The sequence below is a fragment of the Neodiprion pinetum genome, chromosome 2 (genome assembly GCF_021155775.2).
Source record: "Neodiprion pinetum isolate iyNeoPine1 chromosome 2, iyNeoPine1.2, whole genome shotgun sequence".
Lineage (NCBI taxonomy): Eukaryota > Metazoa > Arthropoda > Insecta > Hymenoptera > Diprionidae > Neodiprion > Neodiprion pinetum.
In genome coordinates this window covers 15174761-15188788 of record NC_060233.1, presented here as the reverse complement: position 1 = coordinate 15188788, position 14028 = coordinate 15174761, and the positions used below count along the sequence as shown (strand labels likewise).

Below are 14028 nucleotides of genomic sequence, written 5' to 3'. Positions count from 1 at the left end.
GGAAAATTGAGGAAAGTCATGCAAGATTCGAAATGGTCAATTTATACCTTGATATTGTTGAGGATCAGCCTCAGGCCTTGAAGCGAACCTAGGTTACGGTCCACCGATTTGAAATATGCATTTCACGATCTTTTTCCTCATTCCTTTCATCACACTTCTGAAGGTCAGACAAAGCACCAAGTAATGCATAATCAAACAGTCGGTAACTTTCTTATCTGTCGTCTGATTTTGCTTAGAATCGGCAGTGTTCGAAATTTCGATGAGATCAAGCCACCTTCCAAATTTTAAACCGATGCGTTACCGATTCGACTGGACTCGTGATCGTTCTTTTCTAACGAAGAAAGAGAAGAATTTCTTCATTATTTTCAAGGCTCGTTATAACTCGAAAACAGTTTGGTCGACATCGTTCTAATTTTTAAGAACTGACCGGGGCTATGAGTCACACAAATTTCAACGATAACTGTTGACTGGTTTAGGAGCATTGGAGTATCGCTTTTTTGCATAAGGTACAATCGTACATTGCAGGTTTAAATATATAAATTAGCCTTTTTCATTTCCGTTAAAAATGAAAATTACAATTGTTACCGGCAGTGGAAATTCGGTCTATTGATTGTCTAAAGATATATCTTACCATGTATGACGTTATAACTCTGTTGTTTTCATTCCGTCGTACAAGCTATAATTTCTGTTCAATTATCAAAAAATATCGTTCAATTGTATGGCAAAGGTAGTTGCGTGATCTGAAAATGAAAGTGACCAAGTTATAGCGACTTCCGGTTCGAAACCATAAGTGTGATTGAGTTCAAAACCTTATTGGCACTTCTTCACTACAACAAAAACATAATTCCAAACAAATTTTGTTCAAATCGATTCAGCGGTTCGACTGGAGTCCTACTAAAAAAAAAATTCGCACCCAGCCTAACGAGAAACAACATTTCCAAAAAGTTCCCAACATTTTATTTTATTGTTGAAAGACCATATTGCAAAGGTCGTTTAAACGTTTCGAAAGCAGAAATGCGATTGGGTTCAAGACCTTATTGGCACATCTTCACTATAAGAACAGTGTTCTATGCAAATTTCATCTGAATCGCTTCAGCGGTTTGACTATATTCCTGCTCACAAGAAATCCGTTCCCTCGTACATCCATTCCTGAAAATATTTGCAAATTTTGTTTTGGATGAAGCTTGTGTCCCGGTTGATTTCAGGAATTTTAATGAATCCCAAGTTTTTTGCAATGGCAGAGAGATAAGGCAGATGTGATGGTCCGTTTACTAACGATCGTGCCTATATAATAACACTGGTCAACAGTGGTTTTGTTACTCTTAATATTTGAGTGGTCTTAGTAAGCTTCGGAGTAAGTTTAGTTTTTCAAAGACTAGGTCCAGTTATTTATTTTGTCCACATTTTCATACATGACTCAAAAAAGCAAGATTTAGAAGAAAAAATCGTTATTTATAAATATCTAAAGTTTATCAAAAAAATACTACACGAATTAGCAAAAGAAATTTAGTAAAATATTTAGTTAAAAAATGGTAACAAAAACTTTTAAGTCAATTTTTGGAATTACGGTGTTTGAGACCGAAGAATTTACGAATAAAATCATGATTTTATTCGTAAACTCTACGACCTAAAGCACTAAAATACACGGAAAAAATCAGGGCAACAAAAAAGTTCTTTTTTTTTTGTTGAATTGTGTAATTGTTCCAATCACATACTAACCGTAAGTTCGAATAGACAATCTGTATAATTTCAGAAGGTGCTTATGGTTCACAGTTCAGCAATATTTCTCGACGTTTGCTGATTACCCGTAAAGTTCCAAATATGGCAACGACTACGAACATTCCTCTTCAGATGAAACGTACATTCTGTCTAATTATACACATTATCATGCCTTCGACGTACGTATTGGGAGTAGTGCACAGTTGTAATTCTTCAATATCGCGAGAGAGATGCCCGTATTTATGATACTGTATACTGTATATAAGTTGTCATTTGTTCTAGTACCTATAAATACCAAAAATTACTGAATAGAATAAAAAATAAACGAACGTACCAGTTTACAGGATGCGTTCTGAAAATTCACCAGTTTTATTGTCTACATCTAGTTAATGCACACCTTATGCAATTTCTTTGTTCAGAAGTCGGTGATTTTCATCTACACGTATAGTTGGGCGCAAAGCTTACATAGAGAATATATTGCATAACGCTTGGTGAATTCAAAATCGTTGCCTAATATATTCTCCTAAAGGACTATAGTTTTCATAAGTTTGTTTCTGTTCTTGCACCATAGTTAGAAATCATAATATATACATATACGAGTATATATATATTTCGCCGCGCTCCTGGCTTGCACAACGCGAGTTGTTCACAACGTCGTCCACCTTTTCATAATGTATTACAACCGCAACTGTATTTATATACATATATACACTGCATTGCCAACACAGCGAGAATGAATTATACGTACATGAATAGTAAATAGATTTAAACTGTCGCGAAAAACATAAGACAAGTGTAATAAAATCGCACAATGTTAAATTATGAAAATAATGTGAAGAAATGATTTTTCCAACAATATAATACGGCAGTGCGTTTATTTTGTAAAAATTCATCTAAATAAGTAATTAGAAATGTTGATTGCAAGGTACTCAATATGGCTGGAAGCTGTCAGTGAATTGTTTATCATAGAATAGCATAGGTACATGGGATCAAACTTTATGAATGACTTCGATGATCGGTTTGTATACTATACGTTTAATATTGTCTCTTTATTACCTGCATAACACGCATGTATAATAATATATTCACATATACAATCATTATTATTAGTGTAATTATTACGGTTAACTTTATTATTATAATTGTTATTATTTTTGTTGTTATTATTATTCCTTTAGATAACATTATTAGATGAGTCTTTTTCGCATACTGGATGGCACATTCCTATCGGTGCACGCTCTAACACATGTAACGAGAATATTACGGCATTACTATTATACATAGATATATTATATTATGTAAGTAATGTATTTATATTTATTGATGCCTATTCGTATATATATGTATATATATATATAAATATATATAAAAAAAAAATTTAGTGAAGATAGTTACATACTAATAAAGCATAACTACTTCGATGTATATAAGATCGTAATTTCTGCGAGAAAAGTAACAACAAAAATATATTCTACAGGCACAACAATAACCTTAATATTTAATATTGGAATAAAATATTACGCACAAGGTTTTTCATAATCCATATTTCATGAGTTTTCAGCTTCGGGAAGACATAAATATCGTCACAATTTACGTTCAAGTAATTAGAACTCACTGAACATATCTTGTCGATCGGAATTCGATGTCGATACGCTTGTCAAGAAATTGAAGAAAGTTTGCAGAGAGTAGAAAAATGGCGGAATATTCATCTTCGCGCGGAAGCACAGAACTAAAACGCCTCAAGGTACCCTGGAGCTAAGGGTTCAAGAAGTTTTTACCTGGCCTGCCAAGCAGTTTCTACATTCATATCGCGGCCTAGCCTCGACTATAGTGAGAATATGGTTGCCGTAGAATCCGTTTGCCTAACGGAGCTTGACGTTAATGCTCGAACCTTACTTGAAAGTCATTGACTCCGGGAGTGGGGCAGAAAAAAGGTAACCGACATACCGAATAGTAAATAATATAGGACTGTTTGTACTCGTCACGTAACTTCCTTTTCGTATTACCTGAAGTGAATTTGAACGGTAAATCGAACGGGTATTTTGCGAACGAACGACTTTGCCATGTGTTGCTTATAAATGTCACCGTTCTATCGGCGAATTAACAGTCCACATTCGATTTTCAAAATAGACTTTACAGAAATAGTAATCTCGCCGCTTCAAAGAATTCCTTTCGTTACCTTTGACGATATTAGAATGTGCCGAGCGTTCCGTTTCTGCAAACGTGCTGAATTCAAAATCACATTGTCATGCAAATTACATCTAGTGAAATCCCACACTCTTCGTTCCGGAATATTTTGTACCGAATAGAATCGTGCCGGGACTGAATTTCAGAGCTGAAATTTTGGCACAAGTGGATTTCATTGCAGACGAAAATTTCCGAAAGTATTTGTAATTCATTCATTTGAATTATGGTCAGGTCGATTATCAATCGTCTGTTATTTTTCTAACTAATGGTCGAAGCGATGGGATTAAAGACATGGTAAATTTTGCAATTAGCAATTTACTTCGAGGTATACCCTCTCCGACTATTAACGGGTGTAATTGCAACATCCACGGACGAATGCACGCAATCTTGAATAGTTCTTTCGTCTGCAGCGTAACGCGTGTTTCAGACCAATAATTGCAGGGTGCCGCAACCGATTGGCATCGGATGCGAGCGAGTGTGAAATACAACGACTAGCATGAATTTCTTGTAATAATATCTGGAACAGGAATACATAACTTACTAACATCTCGTGGCATGCAGACTCGAGTTATCGGTATTACATTATAAAATCGGTATTTTTATCCGACTGACAAAATTACCAAACGGTTGCGTGTTTCACTGTGTAAATATTATAACAGATGGAATCGTGTTTCATGTTCAAATACTACTTACGATATATCTTACTAACCAAATACGTTGTACGTATGAAATATTTTATTTACAAGTGAACGGGGTCAGTTTTGCGATTGAAAGATCAACGATTGATTCAAGTTTCTTTTTCTTTTCTAGATGAGGTACATTTCGGCCGATTGAATTAGAGTAAAACAGTGCATTCTAATTAAGAGTGAACGTTCTTTAGTGGCTTAAAAGTGCTTACGAATGTGAGAATTTAAAAAAAGAAGATGGAGAACCTGCATGATTTACGTAGACACGATAATAATTATCATGTAGCATGACGTGTACGCTGCAGCGGCATTGACTAAAGAAGAAGACGCATCACGATGCTATCACATGATCGTTTTTATTGAATCGTTTATTTTATAATAATCATACACACACTGTGCAATGCGTATATTGTATTCGTAGTTCTCCGGCGCTGGTCTTTGTACCGCAGAAAGCGTTGAAGAAGAATATCAAGACATACTTGTTACAATATTAGCAATACAATAGACTCTGCGAATTCGATGTATAATTATTTGAACCAAACAATGCACCACGTTCTTGGGCCACACCGCACCCAGTGGCGTTGACTAAACATTACGTAACGGTACTCAACTCACAGCTTTAGTTATTCGTTGTCTTGCTCACGGGAAAGATATTTTAATGGAATTCTAACACAGGGTTAAAGTTTGTAATATAAGTTAAAGTAACAAACTATCGAGGAAAAAACGATATTTTGTAACCTTAACTTGCCTTTGAAGGACTTTCATTTGCAGAACTATACGAGCATGCTTCACGTTATAACACTGAATTGAATCGCATATAATTCTAAAATCGCGAATTATCGAGTTTTTAAGGTTTCAAATTTCAACCTTGTATATTCTAACGCTGCGTTAAACGAATACGCGATGACACGACGAGTTTGATTGACGTCATCCAACGAAGACGAGAACAAACCGTCCATGATGTTTGTATGTACACGAGTGTTGATTACGCGTCGATGATGAAAACAGGAATCGCGTATTACTTTGCCTCGAGATAGAACAAGTGCTTATTACGAAGTGCCGACGTAGTGAGCGAATCGTATTTTAAACCTCTTTTCTCTCCAGAATAGGTTATGAAATCCTTAGAAACTTGGATGAATGATGGTATTTGCAACAGTTGTGCCTGTGCGGTAATTGAGAAAAGTTTAAAAAAAATTAACGAAACCACAATGAATATATAATACTTGCAGCAGATTTTTACTCGCTTTGAAGTTATGGACGCCAGTAATAAGTAAATTCCATATTTTTCGTATTTCGACATCAATTCTCGGCATTATTCTCAACGAGTACACTGTAAGCGCGACAACAAATGGCATCATTTTCCAAAGTTTGAAACTATTTCGTCACTCCGGAGAGTAAAAAAGTGTAACGAAATACGGTCAGCTATCACATCTCCGGCACTCCGACACATCCCCTTAACGATACATGGTCGGATCGAGTCTACAATCAGCTCGGCTGCACAATTTCTGCAAATATGTGCTAACGAGGCCTTGGCCTTGGTTGGGGCTGAGGATGTGAAGCGGGGCCAGGTACGCCCCTAGAATACGGCCCTGGGGAGTTCTGATGGTGGCCCCCCTTCTCAGGACTGTCGTCCAAATTCAGCCCGGCAACAAGCTGGGCGATTTCACGATCCTTTTTGTCCTCCTTGGGCAAAGTGGTGCCGTTTTGAGCGCTGAAACCGAGGGACGCGAGGCTGCCGTGACTGCGACTCCGATGTTCGGCGCGAATGCTGTAGGAAAAAGCCCGTTCGTTAAGGTGTCCCTTCCGGCGATAAATCCCAGTCCCGAACCGCGACTCTGTCTCCGCGTTGTCCTGGGGCTGCGGATCGGGGGCGGTCAAGTCGGCGTGAGAAGCTGCGAGCCTTCTAGCCGTTCCCAGAGTCGAATTGTCGGGTTCCGGATGTCGTCGGGCCCCGCGGTTCCTCATGGTGCCGTACGATCGTACGTCGCCGTACATGGCGGCCTGGGGCGGCACAGGAAGCGGGGCGTAAATCGGCACGATCGGTGTTGCGGTGGGAATGGGCCTTACGCCACGGGGATGCGCGTGGTGAGCCTTTCTCGGCAAGGTCGCCGCGGGGACCAGGAGAACAGGCGCGGGTCTGCCGAGGGTCCCGGCGACGGATCGGCTGCTCTGCGGAACCGAGTGATGCGGGTGGTGGAAATGCTGCCGGACGGGGTGCCCGAGGGTGTGATGTCCGTGTCCGTTGGCGTAGACTTGATGGTGCTGGAGGAGTTGTTCTTCGTGAGCGCGGAGATTCCGCTTCTTCAGCTTCCTGCTGGCGGTAGTCTTTCTCCTGGCAGTGGCTAGTTCCTCGTGAATGAGGGGCTGGGCAGGCGGCGGTGGCGGAGGCGGCGGGGGCGGTGCGACTAGCTGGCGGGGTCGCGAGCCTCGTGTGCTCCTCAACGTGCCATGCTGATCCTGGTAGACGGCGTCGACCTCGTCTCGACCCCGAGCCCAGACCTTGTGGTTCTCGTTGCCGTTATAGAGGCTGAGATCGTCGGTCGACGCGTCGAGGCGGGGCGGCGACGGGCTGTCGAGGGTCGTGCTCGAGCCACCGAGGGTGTGATAGAGGCTGCTGGCAGCCGGGGGCGCCGGGGCTACGTTGGCGGGGTCGAGGCCCTTGGCGTAGCTGCTGTCGGCGTAAGCGTGGAAGCAGCAGCGAACGAGGGCGTTGGCCGCCATGTCGCGCTTGCAGATAAACGCGTGACATTCGAGGACCTTGATTCCCGAGGTCCGCCGCAGCACGGCGGCAAAAAGGGGCGGGTGGTTGGCGCTCGGTGTTCTGGCGAAGGGCGAGTCGAGGGGGAGAAACCGCGTAGTCGAGGGCTCGCTGCCCCCGCCACCCCCACCTTTTACATGCCTAACCGCTGCGCAGTAGTGCAGAGCCTCGATCGGAAAGAATCGAGTTATCTTCTTACGGTGCTCGTCAACGTTCTCGAGCAGAAGACCGTTGCTCCAGACGCTCAACCACGAATCAATCCCCCGCGCTCCCAGCGCTCCCTGTTCCGGGTACAATTCCCGTAAGGGTTCCTGCACCCCCAGCAATCCCTCCTTACTAGCATGAGGTACCGAACTCCCAAGGTACAGGACCCTGCACCGGCAGTAAGGTGTAGCGTTGTCCTGATTGGCGCCTCTCATTTTGCGCCACGATCCTTTCCCCACCCCCACCACCCCCACCCTCACCGCCTCACCTCTTTTTAGGTTACACGGAGATCGGTTGATAAACAAACTTTTGACTATGCAGATAATCTCTGTCCGCACTCTCGATGAAAAACGTGGCAGACTGTTTCAAACGATTTATGTCCTTTTTATATCTTTGTACCTCACACTCGACGTATTCTTCTGTTTCCTTATACTTCACGCACACTACACTGTCTCGTTCACTTCTCGGCAGCAGCTGTAGCTCGCACAGCTCAGGCTCGGCCGCCTTGGCTGAGAAACGGTCAAACCATGATGGCCGCCGCTCCGGCAATGTTTCCGTCTTTCTCGCTCCCGGCGGTATGCGGTCGCGTCTCCCCGCAGCGTTGGGAGCCTCTGTAACTGTGGGAATCGACTGACGACTTCGTTGTGTTGGTGAAAGAATTCTTAGGTGCGGCACAGCAATCCGGTGCCGTTTCGCTGTTCCCTGCGCCGCGGTTTCGCGGTGGCTCGTCGTGTTTCACAAAATCCACGGCTCACTTCTGCATCGGCGCACTTGCGATCTCACAAAACACCGATTGCCTAAGACGGGTTCGCGTAGTTTCGGACAGCCACAGCCGGGCCGACGGACTGGGCTTTGCGCGGCTGAGAGACAAGCGGTTGAAGCTTAGGCGGTCGGGCCCGGACTGACTAAGCTGCGACACCGAGACTCCGGCGAACCGGCCCATCGCTGGGCCCCGCAAAACTCCTTCTGGGGCCCACGATCCACAACGCGAGCCTTGACTGACGCTGTATTGTATTAAACATTTATGCAGATACACATTTGTAGTTTACCTTTACCTTTTCACACACTGTTGAAAATTATTGTGAATTTATCTACTGTACTCATTTACTGCACAAAACAGTTGTCAATTTACGAATCCAACTTGAAAATTTACATATTCGTTGCAGCGACGTAAGTTACTATCTACTTGCCTTGAATTTACGATTAAGATTTACATGAAAAACAGAAAAAAGTAATTTGAATTTGCTAAATTGTGTGGTAAATATGTTGCATTTGTAAATCGAACAAACAGTGAGAATGTATGGCGAATTCACTGTTCTGTATTCGAATAAAGCTTGAGATACAGGGTAGGAAATTCCATACAGAAATTTTTAACATTATTGCAGCGAAGATTCAACCTATGCGCTGCAGGGTCAGGTGCTCTTTACGGGACTATAAGGTCAGACGTTTATTCCTGTCATACATCAAGTATTATGGATTTACGGGCCCCACTGTCTCAAACGATAGTTACAAAGAAAGAAAATGTTATTCAGCCCAATGACAGTGAACGCGAATGAAGCAACGTCCTTACTATGCGATAGAAATGAATTCGAGTAAATTCGAATTACATAAATTGGAATACCAACGTCTTGAAACAAAGCTTTACAGCTATAACGTTGACAATGAATAATCTCTGATATTTTTCATTCGATTCTCACGTTTTTCGACTTATTTTGTTCACCATAGAGATTTCGAGAGATTGCTTCAAGATTTTTTAGAATCAGTTATCTCCAGAGTTCAGTAAAATAGAAAAGTGTATAAGTACGTTAGGTACCGCAGATCTTCTAGGCAATAATCACATTTGCGCGTTATAACTATAAAATAATGCTGTAAGCGTTCTTGAGTAATCTTCAGACAACTTGTAGAAATCTAAACAGCGAGTAAAATGTGTCGAATAAAATAAGAATGGGATGAAAAACATTAGAGTTTAATCATTTTGGATGTTCTAATCACGAATCTTATCTCAATTCGTTGATATTTTAGTTACGACATTACGAATTTTATCTGATTCGTTGTAATTACGTAGCAGGGATGATATTTCGTTCGTGTTCTCTATCATTGGCTCTATAAATGACATGACTAAGGATTTTTCAATCGATTTTTTCCCTTTTCCCAACTTTTCATTCAGACGGTACACGACCAATTCATCCTCAAGTAGTCTCAGAAATGCTGCAAAATATGCTTACAACTATTGCGGGAACTGTTATTAAATAAAAAAAAAAAAACATTTTAAACATTGGAATACATCATTCGTCGTGTCACGTGGTACTTAAACAAAAACATTATGTTGGAATATTCAAAAAAATGTAATTCTAGAATCTTGTTCCTTTGGTTGAGTAAGACACAAAAACATTTTTCACTCGCTTTATATTTATTGTTACAACATGTTTATTGCTGAAAGAACATGGTTATGCGAGACCCTCAACGGCAAGAAATAGGTATGTCTGTAATCCTGAATAATTATAGCCTGTCCAACCGACAATATATATTGGTTTTTAGGATCATTTTTATGACGAAAATGTCATAAAAAGAGAAAACACGATATTTTAAGAACAACTTCAGAACATTCAGAACGAATTCTCCGACTTCATACGTATTTACAAAATATTACTTGAATTGATTTAACTTCTATTTATTGCTTGGTTTTATGAGAATAATAAGGTTTTGTGGTATTATTAAGTCTCCTGAATTATATAAAGTAAAGCAATTAACACATATATTTACAATTATATATAAATTTGCGGGGACCAAATTACCCCGATTAAATGTAACCTCATGTTCAATATCTGCACGTATATTATAGAATATGCCGATTATCATGACGCGAATGAATCGATTACATAGATGATTGCCTTAACAAGGCCAGTGACTTCGTCAATTTTGAGCTACAGAGGTCTGAACGCACCTGTTCAAAGAAACTCTCACTGTCTCTCTTATCCATCCGCGTATTTGATGGTGGTGGTTAATTTTCTCATTATTCATTTCAACTAAGTGAGCTAAGTCTCCGGCTACAAGTTGGCACATATTCAACTGCGCATATTATATTTTTATGCTGAAAACAGTATAATTCGGCTCGTGGGAGCGCTCATCCCACGGACCAGCCTCGGGGAATTATTTGGCGAACCGAAAATTATAAACGAGTCTGGGTCAGTAGGTCGCGTCGCATTAATTGCGAGAATCGCCACGGGTCATCATCCGCTTCCGGGTCTCTTCCCCACCTGTGATCGGTAAACATAAGGTGTTCGGTGTTGCGCTGATCGTTCGAAGTTCGTACCGTTTTTAAGAAACTTGTTTCGGACAGTCGTTAGCCTTGAACCGTTCGAGAATATTGAAAAATATCGTTCTTGAACTTATCTCACGTCGGCAGGCATTGTATTTCGTGTGCAATTTATGTAACCGTATAATATAATACACACTTATATAGCATTTATCATTTCAACTATTTGACATCTGTACATATAAGTAAGTATTATACAATGTAAGACCCTTCGACTTTACCCTACTTCTTTCGAGCAAGAAGGACTTTCTCGACGATCGATCTCTCAAGATTACTTACACGTATGTACCCAAGCCTATACTTGTGACGTGAAACGAACGTTTCTGGCTGTCTGACTATTCTGACAAGCTAAAAGCCCTGCGGGACGGCGGGAGACTTGAATGCCAGGAAAGCGATGCCTGCTCAACTTCTACGTTTCGCTCTATATCTGTATATATGCGCATTGTTATGTGCGCCGCCGTTGCTAGGATAGATTTAAGATATGTGTATATAGGCATATATATAAATACACATGTATTGTCTATGTTCACTTTTACCGTAGCTTCTTGAAGCGAAAACAGCTTGTAACAATATCAGTCCTACGACCAGAATCAGGATTTTTATATTATTCACGGTATGTTTGTACTTTTGTTCTTATGATTCTTTAGTCTTATTGTTTGTGAATATTGAAAAATAAAATTTATCAGATGACGATGGAAAAATGAATATGTCAAAAATAAAATGTAATTCGATACCTCAAAAGACGCTGCACGGAATTATTTGATGAAGAAATTTGTTTTCACAACTGAGAAGTCTTCAATCACAACAATAGAAGATTGCTGTACGCGTGGTTAATTCGGAATGCAAATTCGATAAAACCGTGCAATTATTATACCACACGGGAAGCTGCAGAGAGAGAGAGAGAGAGAGAGAGTCGATGTAACTTTATGACTATTTCTGAACCCCGAGCGAGTGACTCGACATTATATTAAGATGATTAAAAGCGTACCGTGGAGCGAATCGTAGAATGAAAATGCAGTTGCATTCCGAGCTGCGAGCGCGCGCAACTTCCTCCGGTTCCAGTTCCTGTTTGACATGATCGCGTTATACGGCTGTCCCTACATGCACATCATACGAGGTCACCGATTCCTGTCCAATGTTGCGGCTAAAGCACTCTGCACGCTTGCGTGAGCCCATTTGCGCGTGTCGCGTTACGCCCGCGTGAAGCACGCCGCATGCGTGACATTAAAAGACGCAATGACGACGCTATGCGGAAGCACGGCACCGCGTCGCGTGCATCGTTCAGTTCAATTGCGTACTGCGGTGAACAATTGCATAACCTGGATCATTATGCAACGTTCATCACATTTGTCCATTCATTTCAAATTGATCAAAGTTTATTGTCCGTTTACTTTTACAGGGTGGTCACAAATTTTCGGGAAAAAATCACCATCACATTTCCAGGTCCCCAAGACCCAAAACCTAGTTTTCCCTGATATTTTCTCAGTTCTAGTAAGTCACTAGAACATCAATTTTTCAGCTTATTAACTCTATGTTCGGTTCAAATTCAATTTGAATTGAAGAAAAATATAATGTTCCTAGAAGTTGCGTATATTGTTTGAGCCAAATTGTATTCTCGACGGAAAAAAGGAAACTTGTTACCGTAAAAAAATGATTTCTAATTTCCATGATAGAAAACTGATATTTTAAGTTTTTTCCATGACCAAATTAAAAATCCCTTGACAATACCAGGTTTTCCAGTTTTTCCAGGTATGTGGGCCAATCTGTTTTACCTTTTTGTACATTTAATGTAGCTCATACAATGTATATCATTTTTTGGGAAATCTCTACACGCATTATTATAAACTAGCATTATTTGTATGTTTCTAGATTTCACAAAAAAATTCCTGAGGTTCGTTTTTTTCAAATGTATTTATGTATAACTAGGTTATTTATCGAGAACTGTTTTAGCATATATTCTACAACATTATCTCTGGTCTAATCGTCTAATTCTATTCGTATCTCACGGCTAGCTCAATTAATTGTGATAATTAGTGCGAACTGCTTCACAACCTGTATAAGCAAGAATCCACTTTGAATCTCCTGCAGTTAATCAAGAATATTTTTTGTTCTGTATCGAGTATTCATTTAACTGTATCTTATACCCACGATTTGCGCTTATGCCTTCCCTTTTTGCCCCTCGGCTCGTTCCCCTCTTTTTTATTCCCATAAAGGTCCAACAACGCAGAACAGCCAACCTACTTGGGTCTTGCTGTGGCAGTAACTTGGAGTAAGGTGCGGCCAAAGTCGCAGGAATATTAGTTAAAATCGTTGAATATTTTATTTTTACTTAATTTTTAATCCCATAAATGAACAGTTAATCAAGCCTCGGCCTCACACCGTATCCAATTATGCATCGTGCAGAATCTCATGACTATAAAAATCATTCGATTCTATTGCTTATAAAATATACTTAAATTTCTCACTCGCGGGAACAATTCTCTGATGAAATTTAATACCAGAAAATTCCGTACCAAAATTCTTCAGAACTGCGTAACCTTTTCGAGTAATATTCAAGTGGAACGTTCAAGTTAGTCGATTGTCACTAATTCGAGCGATTATTGTAAGATGACAATGACAATAACTTCGGCCAAATGCGCGATTAGCGTAATTAAAATAACATCATCAAAATTTTTTCTACTGTTCAGGTGGCTGTTTTTGGTGCATGACACAGACATATATTATAATACTTTCGTACGAATTTGAAAGGGAGAGAAGATCCGGATAACGCGGTCGGTAAGACTGCGAATAATTGACGCATTACACAGATGAAATTACGACATGGATTCATGAATCACTCTGCATGGTGTGTAAAATGTCTCCTAGGCACGCAGTTTCATTTCTATCCTAGGTGCGGCTTTGTGCCAAATATGCTTCACTCTTCGGAGTGTCGCAGCAGGTAGGTTTGTAAGTACATATATACAGGGTGATAAAAAGGTACGGAAACGACTATAAATCTCGCGGGGTTCGTTGAAAAAAAATTACCAAGGTATAGAATCTTAGGTAATTTTTAAGGAAGGATTCAACGGTGACCGTTGATTTGACCTTGAACTTCATCTTCCTAGCCAAACCTGACAACTTTTGTGTAAAATATTTCGTGTGGGATGCGAATCCTCAAA

General features: G+C 40.5%; 1 protein-coding gene across 1 annotated transcript; it reads right to left on the bottom strand.

Annotated features, from left to right (window-relative positions):
* Positions 1-2738: 2738 nt before the first annotated feature.
* LOC124213172 (uncharacterized) lies at positions 2739-8501 on the bottom strand. Its single transcript, XM_046614168.2, has one exon. The coding sequence runs from the start codon at positions 7767-7769 to the stop codon at positions 6111-6113; it is 1659 nt and encodes a 552-aa protein (XP_046470124.1). The 5' UTR covers positions 7770-8501; the 3' UTR covers positions 2739-6110.
* Between the last annotated feature and the right edge of the window lie 5527 nt (positions 8502-14028).

Coding starts and splice junctions, on each gene's coding strand:
- LOC124213172 (XM_046614168.2), bottom strand. CDS start 7,769: ATGAGAGGCGCCAATCAGGACAACGCTACACCTTACTGCCGGTGCAGG.